The sequence below is a fragment of the Sorex araneus genome, chromosome 1 (genome assembly GCF_027595985.1).
Source record: "Sorex araneus isolate mSorAra2 chromosome 1, mSorAra2.pri, whole genome shotgun sequence".
Lineage (NCBI taxonomy): Eukaryota > Metazoa > Chordata > Mammalia > Eulipotyphla > Soricidae > Sorex > Sorex araneus.
In genome coordinates, this window is record NC_073302.1 from 194,695,713 (window position 1) to 194,715,418 (window position 19,706).

The 19,706-nt window shown below is 49.2% G+C and overlaps 1 protein-coding gene across 1 annotated transcript; it reads right to left on the reverse strand.

The window, feature by feature from the left end:
- Positions 1–5,140: 5,140 nt before the first annotated feature.
- Positions 5,141–12,197, reverse strand: LOC101543184 (regucalcin-like). Its single transcript, XM_055126832.1, has 8 exons — positions 12,187–12,197; positions 11,168–11,183; positions 10,917–11,082; positions 9,797–9,979; positions 7,832–8,047; positions 6,051–6,182; positions 5,475–5,629; positions 5,141–5,211 (listed from the first exon to the last, which is right to left on the reverse strand). The coding sequence occupies exons 1-8, from the start codon at positions 12,195–12,197 to the stop codon at positions 5,161–5,163; spliced, it is 930 nt and encodes a 309-aa protein (XP_054982807.1). The 3' UTR covers positions 5,141–5,160.
- Positions 12,198–19,706: the final 7,509 nt, after the last annotated feature.

Here is a 19,706-nt window from a genome sequence, read left to right on the forward strand (position 1 = left end):
CCTTAGAAGAATCTGACCGAAGAATCAATCGCAGGGTCTGATTTGGGGATATAAGTGATTAGTAGATAAGGAAAGCAGAGCACAAAGGAGAGGTTAAAGATAAACACAGAGGAATAGGAGTGCCTCGGGAACACTCTGATGGGTGTAATTCAATAAACCAAAGTTCCCTGTGGCAAGGGAGAAAGGATGAAGGAGAAAGGATGAATCAGTGTTATTCTACACAGCCCTTCCTGGGAACACTAGGAACACTACAGTTTCTGCAGAGATTCACAGGCACTAAGAGACCAGAGTCCAGCATTGCAGGTTTCAAAGGAAATTTCTAGGCTACTGAAAATCCCAGAGTGCAGGCTCCCAGACCAATCTGGAGTAGGAGAGCTGTACAGGACCTGCCGGAACCATAAGGCAAGTGGCTTGTTCTCCCTATGCTGGAACAGAGCTGTATCCCAACAAATCACCATTTCTAGGTTCTAGGTTGGACACGTGGGCACACACAGTAGGGACAGGTATGGCAACCGCAGAGCATGTGTGCCACCTGCAGCATTTCAGGTGTAGTGTCTGTAGCTCGCACAGACTCCTTGGCCTCACAGGTTTACATGGTGTGGTATCTGGGCATGACAGCACCATCATGTGTGTATCCTCATGTGAACAGAAGCATAATCAGGCCTTTGTATTAGTTGACTGGAATTGTAGTGGGTGTCCCCAGAGGTAGTCATGGGGATGGAGGATCAGGACCCCAGGCCTTCAATCCTCAACTGCAGGGATCAGTATAGAGTCCCCCACTGCCCTCAGGTGTGGGCAGGTGATAATTGAGACTTGCTTTCACCATTGTCCCTGGCCCCCTCCTGAAATGACAGTGAAGCTAAACTAGTAGCCTACAGGCATTGTGTGTGTGTGTGTGGGGGGGGGGGCGGTGAGGTTGAACAAAACCTGAGGGAATGCATTCTGAATGTACTTTCTGGGGCCTTTCTTCCACAGGTTTCAAAGAGGGAAGACTCATGCTTTGGAGGTGCACTAAAATTTGGCTCAGAGCTTCAAACACAAATAACCCCATTTCTACCTCCCCCTCCACGCCATTCTTACCTGGGACAGAAGACACACTCACCTCCAACAACCCCAGATCCCACCACAAACGTGAATCCTGCTCATATCTCTACCCTCCTCTTACCTTTATACCCTCCTCCAAAATCTGTTCACAACCCATCATAGTTATATATCTAGAAATCCTCTCACACTCCCCATCTTCCTAAGACCCCTAAATTCTGCTCACAACCCCCAACCCTGCCTAGAGATGCTGGGGTTCTGCCCATCCTACCAAATCATGCTCACTTTCCTTGAAACCCTGTGTAGACATCCAGGCCACCTGCCAGGACCCTGGAATCACCTCTGGCCTCCAGATCATCACTGTGACATGAAAGGAGCCCCCGGGAGCTTCACTATGCATCTGACACCTTTTCCCCACTCCTGCTATGGGGTTTCTGCTTCAGAGATTCCATGTAGCTGTCTTTCCTTGGTCTCTGAGGTCCTGACCTTCATGGCAGAGACTGGAGCCCCACCCACTCCTGAGTGGAGTCTTGGAGGTAGGCTGGGCCTCAAGCAGGTATGAGCACTCTGGAAGCCACTCACCTGTCATCCAAGGATTTGATAAGGGTGTGTTCAAATGTGCCGCCCTATAAATGCATTTTAGGGAGCTAAGGACTCTTGAGAAACCACTAGCCTAGGAAGGGTGACCAAGGTCTTTCAACCTGAAAGCAAAACACAAATCCCAATGGGTGCCCTCCTGTCAGGATACAATGTCATCGCTGGAGACAGCAGTGGGCACTAGAGTGGGTCTGTGAACAAGAACTCATCATTTTTTCTAACAAGACGTTAAGTGGGTTGAAGACACCTACCATTATCTTTCTCTGTATGAGTATTCTGCCTCTCCTTCTAGCAAGATAAATGTGTATACTTCGGAGTAGTGTGTGCTTTTCAGAATTATTGAACAGCAGGTGCAGTGGCCTTCTTTCTCTGGCTCGTCTGCTGCTGTTTCTTTTATTGTCAACATAATCTTGCCTTTTCTAGTGTTAAAAAACAAATAACAGAGGGAGACCAGCTCTGAAAATGGATTGAGCAGACAAACAAAGTTTACTCAGACAAGAAAAGCAAATTTTGCTTGTTTAGCAAGACTAACCTGAATATGGTCTTGTCTACTTATGCTTCTGGAAGTCCTCACTAAGTTTTCACTGTTTTCTAAGGTGATCTCTGACCAACTGCCTGTCATTCAAGAAAGTTCTAATACTCTAAACCATCACTGTGAAGGACATAGTAACTATGCAGCTGCTTGAGAACCAACCTCTGAGCCTCTGTGGATGCAGGCCAGGGCTCCCAGGTGCAACTTTTTTCACAACTAACTTTACTAATTATGACTTTGGTGATTTATTGATTTTATTCCTGTGCTCATGACCTTTTGATTCAAGCATATCCCAGACCTGGATCATACCAGGGTGTGGAGGTTCTGATCAGTTTACTATCCATTTGAAATGTGTTTTCAATCAATATTGCTTGAGAATATTGTTCCAATATAATGGATTTTTAGTCCTGAAAGTCTTTTCTTGATCCCCAGAAGACCTGTGCTTATAAACAGGCCATGATATTTTCATATCATGTACTATAAGGTTCAAAGAGTTAAAATTTTTCTAGTTATAGCATTTTAATTATGAGTAGTTTCAACTATTCAAATGCATATATGATTACACACGTTTATAAAAATACTGGACAAAAGTATTTTTTTGAATCATATCTTTTATTTATAATTTTTGAAGTCAAACAAGTTTATTCAGGAAATAAGGTGAGGAAAAGGGAAAGATGTATGCTCAGGAGTGGCCCAGCGTGGGGGGAAGATTAAGTGTGGATATTTTCCATAATTGCTTTTGTCCCAAATTCTTCACACAAGCAGGAATTAATGGGACTTTTCCTAGAGAAAAGCATTGAATTTCTGGTGGTCTATTCTTAGTTCCTATTGCAGTCTTGTCAGTACACTCCTGGTGCTTCTCCTAAGGATGCAGCTTCTCTTGTAGTGGGAATTAGTAAAGTGGGGAGTGAAGGAGCTAGACTTAAGGAAAAAGTGCTTCCATCTCTCTGCTCAACTCCCCTCAACCACCACCGCTTGGGGAAGTGTCTTGCCTAGATCAGGTCTGTCCTCACTTCAGCACAGACACCATGGGTCCATTGTCTTTTCCTCACAGAAAAAAATTTCAAGAGGAAGTGAAATGGTGAAGCAAGAAAGTTTTTATTGAAACTTTCTTAGAAATTTGTGAGGGGGGGCCAAACAAGAAAATATAAAGAAAAAATTTTATATTTAAAAAAAGAAAGAAAGGTGTGAGGGAGAAGTAGATGTTTGAGAGAGAACACAGGCTTCTCCAGAGTGGAAATAAGCAAGAAATAAACATAGAGACAGGCAAGCGAGATTCAGGTTTAAGGGAAAACATGGGCCTGAAAAGCAAACCTGAATCACATCTTTTAATATAATGAATGTGGTTTTATTATATTTATTTATTTATCTATTTATTGTTTTTTGGCCACATTCAACAGTGCTCAGAGTCTATTTGCAGATCTGTGCTCAGGATTGTTCCCAGTGCTCAGTGATCACACTGTGCCAGGGACCAAACCCAGGTTTCCTGCAGGTGAAGCATGCAGTCCACTCCTTTGGCTGTTTCTCCAGCCCTCTGAGTAAATTTTCAACGGATGCAAGAATATCCATGATATTATAATAAGGATACTGATTAATTAGCTAATTCCTAGCACTGAGTCATTTTGCTTAGATCAGAATAGGATAAATGTCATTTATTTTTTTTAATCCATCCGGTCACAGTCACATGCTCAATTATTACATGAAGTTCTGGTCATCTGTCAACTAACAAGGTGATCTGCTTGTTGAAAGCCAACAACAATCAAAAAGGATTTATAATGCTCCTATTAAATGTCTGGGAAGCAGGCCAAAGGGCTTAGTGTGTTCACCATAGTTAATTTTACCAGCTCCTCTTCCACTGAGAAATCTAGTCTAACCTGTGTGCTCCAAAGACTCAGAGTAGTTGCAGTCACATCTGGTTTGTTCCTACTTAACTAGGTATTCTTGATTTTTAATGAAGGTCTATGGTCTTGGGCAGGACTCAGTGCATCTACAAGTCTCTGCCATGACATTGTACACTGGCACAATGTGATTAACGTGTTTATCAGCCCTATATGACCACCGTAAAATTCTTGGACTATAAAGGGGAAATTTCATGTCACTACAAGGAAAGGTGCCTAATTATGGAATAACAGTTCATAGGACCAAATAAACAAGCTTCAAAGTCTTCTGACAGACACGGAGACAAGGCTTGAGGGTCCTTCCTGACATCCTCAGAGACACAGTCTGAGGGTCTTTCTGACGGAATCAGAGACACAGGCTGAGAGTACTTCCCAACAGGATTTAAAGACAGTCTCAAGACCTTATACTTTGACCTTTTATTCTCCAAGACCTCCTCCCCACACTGTCACTTTGGCATCAGGACTCTACATAAGTTGGGTGGTGCACACAGTGTGTAATCATGCATAGGAGATGTGCAGAATCAGCCAATTCTGTCAGAAAATGGGTTTGTGGTTTCAGGATTATGGCTAGAGGTAGGGGTGAGGGGTCTCCATTGGAGGGATAAGAATGATCTGAAATCAGACAGAACTAGTGTTAATGTAACATTTTCAATGGCGAGATGTCCCTGATTTGTCAGATCTAAGTAGAAGTGGCCAGCTGTGTTCTGTGTATCTTAGCACTCATTACAGATCATTGTTCCTGTCATTGACAGCTAAATACCAAGTCCCAGGCAGGGAATTTCTGTTCCACGAGAGACACTGTTTTCTAGGCAATGCTTGGCATCCAGGGTAATAATGGGTCTATGTGCTGATGCATAGGGGACAGAGTGACTACCCCAGGGGGTATCTGACACCTACCTTAACTAATACCCAGGTATTAGAAGCCCCTGAAGTGGCAAGTGACAGTGACATAGTCCACTTGCAGGTCGATCTGCTTTATTTTCTGACTAGGGCATTATGGGGACTCCTTGGTAGCTGTGAACAAACCACTGCCCCTCCCCCACCCCAACCCTGGGACCCAGGGTTGTGCAGAGCTGTGTGGGAGGGGCTGGCTCAGCCTGCAAAGGGGTGAGGTGCAATCCCTGTAGCTCCAAGGCCTGTGACCTGTTGGGGAAAAGACAAAAGACAACACTCAGGTCAGTTCCAGTGTGGACTGTGGTGCATAGCCAGGCTCAGGTCACAACTTGTCAAGAGACTTGGGAACCCACAGGTTTTTATGGGTATGGGGGTGCCATAAATCCATTTAAATTGTGCTTTCTCAGCACTGGACTTTCCACCCCCTGCACATGACAGTTATGCAGTAGCTCATGCCCTTGCCTGACCCCCAGAACTGCCCACAAAGGCCCCTCAGTGTGAGCTGTCTGAACCTTGAAGACGTGTCCTGCCTGAGGCTCCTGGGACTGCTGCTGTGGGCTGAGGCCATCTGATGCGGATGTCACGTACAGGTCCGTGTAGCGGGGCCCCCCAAAGCAGCAGGACGTAACTCTGGACACAGGCAACTTCACGGTTAACAGTCGAGTTCCTAAGGCAGCATGAGGTCAGTCAGAAGGGAGCAGCTGCCCACTCCTGTGCTTTGCCTCTGACCTCTAGGACAGGGGTGATGAAAGGTTGTGGTTGAGCCCTCTAGCCTATGCCCCTTGTCCATGCTCAGGGGGAAAACACCTAACAAGCGACAATTCAGACGCCACTCTGCCCCTATAGTTATGGGCCACCTCTATCCCCTACAGTTATGGGGCCACCTCTGTCTCTACAATTATGGGGCCACCTCTACCCCTCTACTGTTATGGACCACTTCTACCTCCTACAGATATGGCCCACCTCGGTCATTTACAGAAATGGATCTTGTCTGTGTCCCAAGTCCCTGAAGTCAGAATTGTGTAGATGCAGTGGCCTTTCCAACCCCAGTCAAAACTGTTGTAAGGTCAGTCAGCTGTCCAGCACACCTGTCTCAGGGTCCAGACGAATGACCTGGCCTCCATCGATGCAGGCTACCCAGAGTTTCCCCGTGGTATCCACGCACATCCCATCCGGCATACCCTCTTCCTTTGGCAACTGGTATAGCAGCCTTGGGTTGGCTGCAAATAGAGATGATGAGGTTGGGGGTGAGGGACTTATTCCCAGCTTAGCTGTGGATCTCAGAGGCACAGCTCACCAATGGGAGCACTGGATGCAGTCTTTCTTGCAGTTCATTCTGCAGATGCCCTAACAGGCCAGAGGACTCATGTCTTCAAATATAACCTAGCAAGAAACATCTCGAAGGCTGGCCAGAGAAGGCAGACCCAGATAGTTTCACATTCTCAGTCCACATATAACAGTGAGTAGTAACAGACAGAGTGGCAGGCAGAGGGGCAACTGAACATGGTAGCACGTGCATGCACGCACACACACACACACACACACACACACACACGTGTAAGTATGCAGCTTAGACATAAGGTGCTCCCTGCCCCAGTAAATGTCAGTTTCTGACCTCTCTTGGGACTCCTTTCATTCCCAAAGGGTTTGGGTGAGCTGCCCCTTCTTGGGAATCTTTCTTGTCTTCACCTGCCTCTTCATCCTAAGTAGGACCGAAGGCAACTCTGCTTCACGTGTAAATCTAGGATCCCTCCTTGGAAGTCCCTTCCCCTCCCCATCTGCTGCCCAGCACCTGTCACATAACTACTAAGGCTCCCCAGACAAGTCCTACCCTATTCCTCCTAGTGGGCCTCCATTTGACGGAGTCTTTGTAGATGTAACTGGGTTAAGATGAAGGCCCATAAAACACCCCAGCTCCACAAACCAGGGCTGGTCAGTCTTTACAGCCTGTGTGGTGACCTCTAGGTGAATGACTGTGCATGACAGCCTGCCACTGCCCCTGGACTGAGTACTATCCCTGAGAGAACCTTCCAGTCTTAGGATAAGGCCTCACAGGAAACCCCTTTCTACAAGTGGATCTCCATTTCCAGGGATCCTCAGAGCATCCTTCCCTCTCTAAGACCCTACTTTTCCTGGGACCCTCCCCCACAACCCTGCACAGGTGGGCTTCTCTTCCCCCATAGCTCTGGGGTCAGGCAGCAAGCTCCTCACCTCTGCCTGTGAGGACAGGCAGGAGGGGCTCCTTCCTCCTGAAGTCAGTGAGCTCTGCTGGGGCTGGAGTGAGGTCAGGCACATGGGTGGCCACCCACACTTACATGACTAACTCCAGAAAATCCTTGACACCCAGGGCAGGGATGGGGCCTTGAGGGGATGGCTACAGGACCAGACACAGGAGTGAAGCGGGGCCTCCAGGGGGAGGGAAAATGCAGGAGACAAGGTTAGAGAATAGGGAGTAGAATAGGGTGGCTATAAAGGGGACCCCAGGGGGGCTGAGGGATTGTTGGACACAACTCAGGTGAAGCCAGGTGATGGTGAGGTACCACCCTCAGGAAAGGCCTTCACAGCTCAAAGCCATGTCCCTGCTACCTTGTGGACCACCTAGCCTGTTGCCTTTCCCTGGCTGAGTTCCCACCCTTTTCAGAGGACTCTTGGGACTTGTGGGGGATGCCATTAGTGGGACCACCAGGATGAGGGTCTCAGTGCAGAGTTGGGGTATTGGTGAAGGGACTGGGTCTCTGCAGTGGTAGGGTGGCGTCTGTGCAGGGCAGAAGAGGGTCTGAGCATGAGCAGGGGAGGGTGAGAGCTGTGCATAGGCAGGGTCTGAGCGTGAGCAGAGTGGGGGAGCGCTATGCATAGGCAGGGTTCCTACCAATTCCTCCTGTTTCCACGTGGTAGTCGTAGGCTCGAATACAGCGATCCAGGCTGTCAACGTGGTAGAAGGTTCTGTGGTCCAGGGACCAATCCAATCCGTTGGGAATTCCCAGTCCATGCAGGTATCTGACCACCGAGTGGTCAGCATAGAGAGTGTACAGGGACCCCTGGCCAGGCTCCCACACCCCAGGGGCTGATTCCTCTGGCATGGTGCCTGCAAAGATGGGGGTGAGGCAGCAGCATCCCCTTACTTACCCACCCAGTTCCAGCCAGTCCACCAGGTGCACAGCACTAAGTGACATTTACCCTCCCTGTGCACCAGTGACTGCTCAGGCACTAAGAAACACAGTGAACATACACAACCTCACAGCATCACAGCTCCCCGTTGTGGGAGTGAACTGCTAGAGGGGGCTTAATTGTCAACCCCAAAAGTCACATGAAGTCCTCACACAGGAACCTGGGAATGGACTTTATTTGGAAACAGACAGACCTAGAGCAGAAGCTCCTGGAGAGCAAGGCAGAGAATGGGGAGGGTTGCGGCCCCCTACACAGGGACTCCCAGAGTCACAGATGCTGGAAGAGGAAAGAAGGACCCTCCTCTGCAGCTCTGGAGGGAGTCCAACCTGGGAGGTCAGGTTTCTGGGCTTCAGGATACGGAGGGTGGATGTGAACCCCTTGTTATGGTCATGTTCCAACTGCCCCAGGAAATGAATGTAGTTGACAAATAGTCTCTATTCTGATCTTCTCCACAAGGAGGCTCCCCATGGGACAGGATTTGAAAGACCACCCAGTGTATGAACATTGCCTGCTGCTGAGCATCCAGAATCTGGCCAATGCCAGGAAGTTCTGGTGGGCCAGTCCAGGACACCTCAGGGGCTGAGTTTGCTTGGTCTTTGGGGAGGAGGGTCTCAGAGGTTCTACCTCTGCAGTTCAAGCTGTAAGTGGGCATATGGGATTCTCCTGAGACCTTCTGGGATCTGGCCATGCATTCCAATGGCACTATGAACACACACCATAGACTGAACACTGGGTGCTACCTAGCATGTACCAAATGGGGGAGGGTGGTCTTGGGACCACACATGCCTCTCATCCTCTGCCTGTGAAGAACGTTTCCTTTGCATTTTGGAAGCACCTCTTGTTGAAGGCCAAGCTCAACAATTTGTGGGTTCCCCCCGCCCAACTTCTCCCCCAAGAACGTCCTGGTGAGGGCTTCCTCTCTAGGCTTGAGTCATTCCCTTCCCAATATTCTCAGAAAGGAGTGCAGAAGGCTGGAGCAATAGGAAATTGAGGTTGGTGCTTGCCTTGCATTGTGACTAACTCTGGTTCAATACCTGGCACCCAGTATAGTACCCTGAGCACTACTAGGAGTGATCCCTGAGCACAGAGCCAGGAATAATCCTTGAACATTATTAGGTGGGTCTCCCAAACAAACAAAAATAGTTCAGGGAGTTCCTTTGCAAAGTATCTGCTGTCAGCTCTTCTGTGCCTGCATCTATAAAACACGTCTTTGATCCTACTTGGCCCTAGCCTTGGTGTTAACCACAGGCCCCCACTATAGAGAGCACTGGATCTGGTGCCTTGGGGCACAGAGCTTGTGAGCTGTACTGCCACACCTTCAGGGAAAGTTGTCTTAGGGGACAGTGCTCAGCTTTAGAAAGGCCCTTCTGACCTCTCTCTGCCACATGTTGGCCCATCTCATGTCCCAAGTGGGTGGTCAAGACCACATCCAGAGAGAGTGAATTTGTGTAGAGGCCAGACGGGAAGAAGAATCAGAGTTGAGAAATGCCAGAACCCTTTGGAGCAACAGCGGCAGCCAGGTGACCCCAGTAGACAGACGTCTGAGCTACTACCCCAGAGAGAGGGGTAGAAGACAGATCGTTCCTGCTGGGACAAACAGAGGACACTGGCCTTTGTTTTTCCCATCACTCCAACTTGGGGTTCAGGAGCCCTTTTGGAAGCTCACCTGCCACAAATCTCCCGGCGGGGTCCACCTTGCCATCATTGAACCTATTGTGGGGCTTGTCCTGGTCCAGCCGGGCTGTCCACTGCACTTGCTGTGTCTCCCAGTCCAGGAAGCCTAGGCAGGTGCCAGCGGCCACCACGTAGGCCCCCTTCCCTCGCAGGGCCACACAGCCAACACGGTTGCCTGTGGAAAGATGGAGGGAGAGGCGGCCACCCACGGCATCAGAAAAAATGCTGACCGTCACTGTCCATTGTGGAGGCCAGATGTCTGCCCATCCCCAGGCCTTGTGGGAGACCTTCTCCAGGTACCCCTGTGGGTCCAGGAAATATGGCCTCCTGGGTGTTTCCTGGGGGGTCTCTTTTCTGTGTCCCCCCTCCCCAAAATGAAGGCTCCGTTCCTACATTCTGACTGCAGTGATTATAGGTGTAGGCCTACATGCGGTGACATTGAGACCTTTGTCTTCAGCCTACTGCGCCCCTATATTGCCCCACCCTTGGAACTGACACAGGTGCTTCATCACCATCATGCAGGTGACATCTCAGGGAAAGGCCCTTAACATCAGATTCAGTCATGCCTTTGAGTGAGTGGTGGACTAGTACAGCTCTCCAAGCTCTTAGTGGGTGTCACCAGCACTGAGACACAGACACTGTACCCGCACCCAAGTGCTGCCACCAGAAGACTTGGAAACTTCTGGTACTTCTTCTGACCTTTCCTGGGGATGCTGTTGGTCCAGTGGACTGGAGCAATAGCACAGCGGGTAGGGCGTTTGCCTTGCACGCAGTCGACCCAGATTTGATTCCTCTGTCCCTCTCGGAGAGCCTGGCAAGCTACCAAGAGTATTCCGCCCGCGCAACAGAGCCTGGCAAGCTACCTGTGGTGTATTCAATATGCCAAAAACAATAACAAATCTCACAATGGAGACGTTGCCTGCTTGAGCAAATCGACGAACAATGGGATGACAATGCTACAGTGCTACAGTACTGTTGGTCCAGCCCAGAGTCTCTAGGTTCACTATAGCAAGCAGTCAGCTTACAGTCCCTCCCCACAAGCCCCAAGGCAGGGGTCCAAGGCTCAGCTGTGGGAGGAGTGCAATTCCCCAAGCCCCATGGCCCCAGCTTACTCAGGCCCACTGTTTGCACCTCGCCGCTGCCTGGGTCCCAGCGGCACACAGTCTGGGCATTGATGTCCACATAGACCAGTTGCCCTGTCTTCTCTTCCCAAACAGGACTCTCCGCCATGTGGTGCTTCTTTCTGATGACAGCTTCGATCTTGAAGGACTCCATGACCTGCAGAGGAGAAGGAGGCTTGGGGAAGCTGATAGACCCCCTCTGACTCTGTGATCCCCTCCCTCCAAGGCCAGCACTCAGGCACAGTGGGACTCCGAAGCCTGAGGAGGAAGAGGAAGAGGAGGAGGAGGAAGAAGAAGAGAAGGAAGAGGAGGAAAAGAAGGAGTGAGAGAAGGAGGAAGAGGAGGAAAAGAAGGAGTGAGAGAAGGAGGAAGAGGAGGAAAAGAAGGAGTGAGAGAAGGAGGAAGAGGAGGAGGAAGAGAAGAAATAGGAGGAAGAGAAGGAGAGGAGGAAGAGAAGAAGAAATAGAAGGAAGAGAATAAGTAGGAGGAGAAGGAAGATAAGGAAGAAGAAGAGGAGAAGGAAAAGGAAGAGAAGGAGGAGGAGGAAGAGATAAGAAGAGGAGGAAGGGGAGAAGGAGGAGAAAGAAGAGATGGAGGAGTAGGAGGGGGAGAAGGAAGAGGAAGAAGAGATGGAGGAGGGGGATGAAGAGAAGGAGGAGGAAGAGGACAAAGAGGAAAAGGTTACAAAAAGGAGAAGGAAAAGAAGGTGGAGGGCAAGGAGGAGGAAGAGAAGGAGGATGAGGATGATGAGGAGGAGGAGGCAGTGCCAAATGGCTGCTCTGTCTGTGTCCTTCCTGCCTCTCTCCTTCTCTTACCTCATGAGGCAGACACAGTGAGATCTGAGGCTTCCAAGTGTGAAACTGGTTCCAGGAGCCTCCCTTCTGATGAATAAGAAATCCAGCTGGTATTCACCCCTGGCCTTTGCACAGACTAAGTTCTTAGGACCCTGAAGAGCAGCAGGAAGGGCCCAACTCCTATTTAAGGACAATGCTCCCCAGGCCCTTTTCTTCCCTGCTCTCACCACACCCATCAGTCCCACAGATGGGACTGACTCCCTAGAGCTCAAGTCCCAGCTCAGGCATAGTGGGGTACACAGAGGGAGGCTTACACCAGGCTGTTTCTGGAGTGGAACCCCCAAAGGGGGTGCCTTTCTCAAAACCCCACTCTCTGAGGCGTCACTTTGTAAGAAACTTACTTTACTAGAGCTCCTCTGAGTTTTGGTATGGGGTAACCTAAAGTAAAGGGTTCACACTCACAGTACCTGGGCGGCATCCTCGCAAACACTCACCTGCCTGCTCCTGCAGATACCTCAGAAAGTGCACAGCCACTGGCCGTGGGCTCCACCCGAACAGCCACTCCTCCTCTCTCTTCCCTCCTCCCTCTTTGTGGCCAATCCTGCAGGGTGCTTTCCTGCCTGGGTCCGCCTCTGTTCTGTCCTGGGGGCTCCCTAGTTTCTACTCCCCTGGCTCTCTCTGTCCTGCAGGGCTCCCCCAGCTAAATACCTCTGTCCTGGGAACTTCCTGTACTGGTGGTCTCCCATCCCTGTCTCTGTCTGTCCTGGGGACTCACCCATCCCTGCCTCTGTCTGTCCCGGGCAGGGCAGGGAGGGTGACCGGTTACCCCCAGTTCTGCTTGTCTGGGCTCAATGTTGGGGATTCTACCAGCCAGCCCTGTCTTGGCTCTTGCTGTGATCATGATCATCCAAGCCCTCACCTAGACTCCATCTCTTCTTTGTATTGGGGTGAGGGTTGTAGGGACAAAACTCTATAGTAGCAGGGAGTGCTTTTTGGTAGAGAAAATGAAGGGTTCTATGAAACCCCTCATTCAGGAGCCCCGGGAGGAGTGCATCCCTAAAGACTTCCCCTTCTACTGTGTCCAGGGTGGGGGCATACAGGCTCTCAGCACCTACTGGGGTCTCATCTCCCCATAATGCCGCCCATATGCCAGATACCTCCTGGCATATAGGGCTCACTAGGCAAGCACTCCCAAGCCCTTGGGCCTGACCTGGCAGGCACTTTTCTGCACACAGGGTGTGCTCTGCCTAGTACACTGAAGTTACTTGGACAGAAACCTCCCAGCACACAGGGCTCACTTGGGCAGGTCCATGCACCTTAACTAGGCAGGCACTCCCTAGCCCATGAGCCTCACCTGGGCAGACAGCTCCCAGTTCCTGGGGTTCACTGGGCATAGCCCCTCTCCCAGTACATGGCTCACCTGGGCATTCTCAGCATGCAGGGAATGTACTCAGAAGTCTTTTGCAGAGTATCCCCAGCTTCACCTTTTTCTCAGAATGGACCCCTCCTCCCAGAACATCAGGTGGGACTCAAATTAACAAGCAGCAGGATTGTCCCTCCACAGGGTGGGGAGGTGCCTTTGTTTCACTGGCCAGGGCTCAGCCCTATCGGAAGGGCTGCTCTCACTGCTGCCTTAGGGGCTTCCGGGCCTCTCCCCTTCTCCCCTTCCTTTACCCCTCCCTGCCCCGGCTTCCTCCTAGCTCTATGAGCAGAGGAATACTTGTCATTCTACCATCACAAAGTTTCAAGGCACATCGATTGCCAGGCATATCACCTGCTCTTGGGCACCTGCAAAGCTGGCCTGTTGTCTCTAGATCTCCTGGGAGGTGGGCCAGCTCTTCCAATACCCTGAAGGCCTCAGCCCTGCCCTCATAAAATGCTCTTGTTCCAGCCGCCCTGGGGGCTGGTGTATGCAGGTGCCACCAGACATCCTAGAATTCTCTGCCTCTGTGTATTTCTGGGTCCTGCACCAGTACTACCTGGTGTCCCAGCCTCACAGCCCCAGTTCTGGTTCTGTCTGCAGCTTCTTGAGGACCCTTAGCCTGATGTTCCTACCTGAAGTTGAACCCAGATTCATCCAACCCGCTGATCACACCTGGAGGTTGGCACTGACCCTTCTGAGCAGCCCTGAGATCCTGAAAGTCTGGGGCAGAACTAAGGAGCTTGGGGTCTGGGTGGGAACACAGAATGACTTCTGGGACCACTGGCTCAGGACTGTCCAGGCCACTCATGAAACTGCCTGGGTCAGCAGAACAGGATCACCGACAGCTCTCACCCAGGAAGGTTCCTAGAGGGTCTGGCCTTGGCATTCCTTGCAGTGCTCTCAGGGAACCTAAGTCAGGAAGTGCTGTCTGGTGCTCCACTTGGGCTTCCTTTGCATTTAGGTGCTCACTGGGACTGAGTGTGGCCTCTAGAGATTTCTGAGTTAACCCAGTAGGGAGATCTGTCATGAGATCTTTGGACACATGTGTGGGCCTCCTCATAGCTCACACTCATCGCTCTCATGGGGGCATTTGGGAAACCACAAATCTGTCTGGACAGCCAGTGATGGACTGAATGTAGTATTAAAAGAGCAGGTTTAAGAGGCAAGGGGAGGACTGAGGTCCCTTGTTAAGGTGGCTCCTCTGCTCAGTCATGTCTGCATTTCCATCGCTCCCACTTTGCCCATCTCCAGTCCAAAGGGAAAAGTAAAGCAGCTGTCATGGAGAGCGCCTCAGTGCTCAAGATACATAGGAAGAACCCTTGTCTCTATGTCATGACACGGGAGGGAGAGAGAAGCCATAGCAGGAACCTGAGGGGCATCGGCTCAGCTGGTGCAGGGGTAGTGGTGGCCCTTCTTTGAGGTTAAGACCAAGACCAATGAGTGTCCTAAAACACTCAGAGCTGAGTCTCCCTTAACTCATTGCCCCCAAGTTTCCAGTGGTCTCTAGAACATGCTCAGGCTCCTGGCTCCCAGCCTGCCCAGGCACTGATGCAGAGATATTCTCCTGAGTGAGAGCTCCCCAGTCCTGCAGCCTCTCTTCCCTGGAACATGCTTCTCATCCTTTCAGACTTGCCTCTGGGGCTCTTGCTCTGAGTTTCAATCTCACTGTCTCTTCCATCTGTCGGATGATCTCACCCCCTTATGACTTGACACACCTGCTTATGCCCAGCTCTCCAGGTTTATAGCTGTAGTTCAGCCATGGCCCCAAACCTCAGGCTCCAGTACCCAACACCCACATTTGAAAGTTTAACAGGCATTTGGAAGTTTGCAGAGAGTTGCCCTGATTCCCATTGCTGCTCATATGGCCACTGCTGCCTCTGCATGAGTCTGGGGCATTGCCTTCTCCCTGCCCCCACCCTCTCCCCATCCCTACATCTGACTCACCAGACACTACTGCTGAGGAGTAGTTACCAACACTTATGTCCACCCAGAACTCTGAGAGTGGGCACTTACTTGGAAACAGGGTCTCTGCAGATGGGATAAAGAGGAAGGTTTGAACCATCCCACTCCAGAGAGACCAACACACTTTAAAAAGAATAACAGGAACCAGTGCTGGCTTGGAAGCAGGGAAAAAGGACCCTCATTCACTGCTTGTGGGAATGTGGACTGTTTCAGCCTCTTAAAAACAACATGCACATTCTTCAAAACAGAAATTAAGCTTCCTATGGCCCAGTAATTCCAATGCTTGGAACATACCCCAAAGGCCCAAAATCACAATGCAGAAAAGAAATCTGCACTCCTATGTTCATTGCAGCACAATTCACAGTAAACCAAAATCTGTAAACAACCCAAGTTTGCTCAATAATAGATGACTGATAAAAAACTATGGTACATATCACAGTGAAATACTACTGGATTGTAAGAGAAGATAAAGTCATGAAATTTTTCTGTTATGTGGATGGATCTGGAAAGTTTATGTTGAGTGAACTTTATCAGAGGGAGAGGGACAGACACAGAATGATCTCTCTCCTATGTGGGCTATAAGGAAACATAGTAGTGGAATAACAAATGCCCAAAGGCAAAAGTAAGCAAAGGCAAAAGTCCACAATATGATACTGGTGGACAAAAGAGGTCACTTGGACAACAGACTGCGGAAAGGAGGTATAAAGTGCATATCATAGAGGAAAGATGGGGGAGTGGGAAGGAGGATAGTTGGTGACATTTGTAAAAGTGGACACTGGTGCTGGAACGTTGTATGCCTGAAACTCATTCATGAATAACTTGATAACTTTGTTACTCATGATGACTCAATTAAATAAATAAGAGAAGGCTTTGAGGTAAACTGGCCCTGAGTAGGGGGTCTCTAAACCCACAGCTGTACCCTTACAAGACACAGGACAGGTTTCTCAGAGCAAGACTTGCTGTCTCTTCACTTGTCTCCCATGTGAGTGAATGCCCACCACCATGTGTCCCATTTGAGGAGACAGCCCTCCCTGTTTCCCCACTGTGAGAGGACATTCGAACACTCCCCTGGGCCCACATGCGAATGGGCACCTCTCAAGTGCAAGTCTGAATATTACCGTGGTGATTTCCTTGGTTGCTCTGTTATTAACTCTCAGAACTGATTTAAGGGGGTCACAAACTTCATGATCTAAAACAACCCTTATTATATTTTTGTTTGGTTTTATTTTGGGAGGCCACACTCAGTGGTGTGCAGGACCACTCCTAGCTGTGTTCAAGAACTATAAGTTACCATGGATTGATTTGGAAAGCAATGACAACACTCCAGTCCTCTGAGCCATATCTGATCAATAACTCTTATTCTTGAGAGTTCTTTTTTTTAGAAACACTAAAAGATTTATTTCAGATATTTCTATTACACAATTATGTTACATATTAAGATACAAATACATTTGAAATGTTGACACATAAAGGGATGGTTAAATCATTGAAGATTTCCTTTGCAAAAGGATGATGTCTTCAAGTTTTCATACCTGTAGTGAATCTGCCCTCTTGAGCGTTCTGAGGTCACATATTCACCCAGGTCTGCCTGGGTTTAAACCCAGGTGTGGGCAGATGGATCTCCTCCTGAGGAAGTCCTAGAGGAGATCCAGGGGAGCATTATTGCTTTCTAATCTTGTTCAGATTATGAAGGCCCCACATTTCTTATCTCAGGCTCTTTCTTCATCTGCAAAGCACATCCCTTGAACCTGTCTCCAAGGCAACATGGCTTCTCTCTATCATCTGCTCTTAGTCTGTCTTCCTTCTCAAGTTTCTACCTGGAACATCTATTCAATAGGGCCATCTTGCATCTCAGGTTCCTTAATATCAAATCAGGTTAGGTCACATACTCAGTTTTCAGGACTTAGAACATGAACAACTGGGGGACAGTAACCTGTCTCCCACGTGAGGATCAGTACAAGGATATCTTTCTTTAGCTGTGGCTATATTTCATAATCCAAGCAATCCCGACTCTTGCCTATAGATATGTCTCTGAGAAATCCTTGCCAAAGAGGGATTATGATTAGTGCCCCATTATTCCAGAACAGGTTTTAGGAGGTAAGGGGCAGATACCTGGGAGGAATTACTCATATCCTGTCCTGTGATCTGGCAGAGTTGGTGGAGAGGTCAGGGCCTGAGATCCCCTAGAACAGTGTTCATATTTTTCCAATCATGGCTCACTTCCAGCCTTGTTTCCTTCTCATGACCCTCCCCACCTTGTCCTACTAATTGTCCCCCTAGTCTCAAACCATGGTCTTCTACTTACATACTTTTCATCCATAGCGACCTTGGACTATGGCTCCTGGTTGAGAAATACTGCCCTAGGAGTAGCAGCAGCTTCTGGAAGTAACAATGGTTCCCCAAATCCCTGTGATCTGATCTCCTGGGCCAGAATCCCCATGGCCAGTCTGACTGAGGTGCTTGGGAAGCAGCAGGCTCCTGTCAAAAGCTCAGACATGAGGACATTCCCCAGCATTAGGGTTCTTGTTAGATATAAGGGGACCTCAGGAACCCACAGAGGATGGATTTTAGTGTTGCGTAAGCTTAATTTTACAGCAGAAACCACCCCATGGATAGGCAGACATACGGGGGTCCATGCAGACACGAGAGCATCCCCCAAAATGAAAAGGATGAGAGTTCTGATACTCGCTAGCATGTGGAGGAATCCTTAAAGAAGCATGCTCAGTGAGAGAATCAGACACAAAGACTATGTTGTGTGCATGTGGGTGCGTGCATGTGTGCATGTGTGGATATGTGTGTGTGTGTGTGAGAGAGGGGCGGGAGAGAGGAGAAAGAGAGAGAGATCCTGTTGGCATGAAATGTACAAACCAGGTAGGTCCACAGACAGAAGTGGTTTGGCGGTGCCAGGGGCCGGGAAGGCAGTGGAAGACAAATGGGGATTGGGTCTCCTTTGGGGTGATGCGAATGTTATGAAATAAAACATTATGAATGCATTTTTTTAAATAAAGGAGTACTGCTATTTATTCAGCCATTGATTAAGCTCGTTGATTTGGGCATGAACTTCACATACACTTCTTTAATTAAAAATTTTCTTAATTGAATATCCATGAGATAGAATATTATGAAGCTGTTCATAATTGGGTTTCGGTGATACAATGATCCAGAACCCATCCCTCCATCAGTGTACATTTCCCACCACCAATGTCCCCTGTTTCCCTATCACTATCCCCCTAAGCCCCACCCCCATGCCCACCTCCCTCCATGGGAAGCATTTTCCTCTTGTACTCTTTCTCTTTTTTCTTCTGTGCATTAAGGTTTGCAGTACAGGTGCTAAGAGGTCATGGGGTTTATTCAGGGCATTTGGTATCTTTATTGGGATGGTAAGGCTGGAGTAGCTTTTTAACTGGGTGGCCTCTTTGGGGTGTGGATGTGATTGCCAAGGCTTCCAGAGTACAGGGAATGGGGGGAGGTAGCCCATCCCAATTCCAAGAAATCCTGGAGATTTCAGTCACAAAACCCCCATACCCAAATTTTCAGCAGATTATATCTTGGTGAGGTCCATCCTGAGGCAGTAAAGTCAGGGTGGGGGTATGGTGGTGATTTTGGATTGTGGAAGCAAGTGACTGCTGGGGCCCTACTTGGGGAGGCCCCTGGTCAACCTGTCCCCCTCCAATTTACCCCAGTCTATTCAGCCATGGAGGGTCTGAGATTAACTGCAGCTTTTGATCTCTGTCGAGAGTTATTTATGGGTCTCTTAAACAAGGCCAATAAATGGGTTTGTATAGCTGATACAGGGGTGGTTTGTAGGCGTAGCTCCCACATACCAAACTTTTGACCATTTAATTTCTTGGTAAACTTGACCCCAAGTTGTTGGGTCCAGCCGAAGGCACAGCAGCAATTTTGAGGTATCAGGAAGCCTGAAGACACCATCAGGCTGCTGATGCACTTGCCCCACAGGTACAGGTTGACCTGCTGGCAGCATCATACCTCCGTGAATGTATTTTACAGAGCAGAAAATTATACCTTCTTGATGTGATTGAGAAAAAAAAAACAGAGCAATAGCCCATGTCCATCCAGACCCTCATGATCTCCACACACCCCCACCCACAGCCCTGCAGACCTGCTTGGCCAAAGAAAGGCTGGTTTTCCTTAACTATGAGCCCTGGTGGGTAGGGATATGCCCACCTGGGCAGCCTGATCAGCTGGTTTCCTGGACATGAAACCCAGGTCACCTGGAGCAGAGTTCATATTAAATAACCCCTTAAAACTGGTGCATCTGGAGTCTCAGGCAGGGGTGCATGACTGGGAGTGAAGGGCCAATCATGGTGGGCCTTTGGTGAAAACTTCCACAAACATGGCTGTGGGTAGTGAAGGAAACCAGTGCATGCCCACACATGCAATGGATACTGTCCAGAATAAAGGCCTTGATGCAGAGAGAAGTGACTCAGGCCCACCAGCCACTTGCAAACAATGTCTGGCAGACGCCTTCTGTGTGGTCTCAGGTGCCACTTTTCTCTTGCTAACTTTGCTTCACTGACTCCAAGGTGCTGGGTAAGTGTAAGTTTGAAAGTCCTGTGCACACCTCTTTTCTTGTGTATGTGG

What these genes read in the sequence shown, in the direction of transcription:
- LOC101543184 (XM_055126832.1), bottom strand. An exon ending in GGTGCAAACAGTGGGCCTGA is followed by an intron (nt 9,980 to 10,916) that starts GTAAGCTGGGGC and finishes ATCTTTCCACAG; the next exon opens with GCAACCGTGTTGGCTGTGTG. An exon ending in TCGTCTGGACCCTGAGACAG is followed by an intron (nt 5,630 to 6,050) that starts GTGTGCTGGACA and finishes ATGCTGCCTTAG; the next exon opens with GAACTCGACTGTTAACCGTG.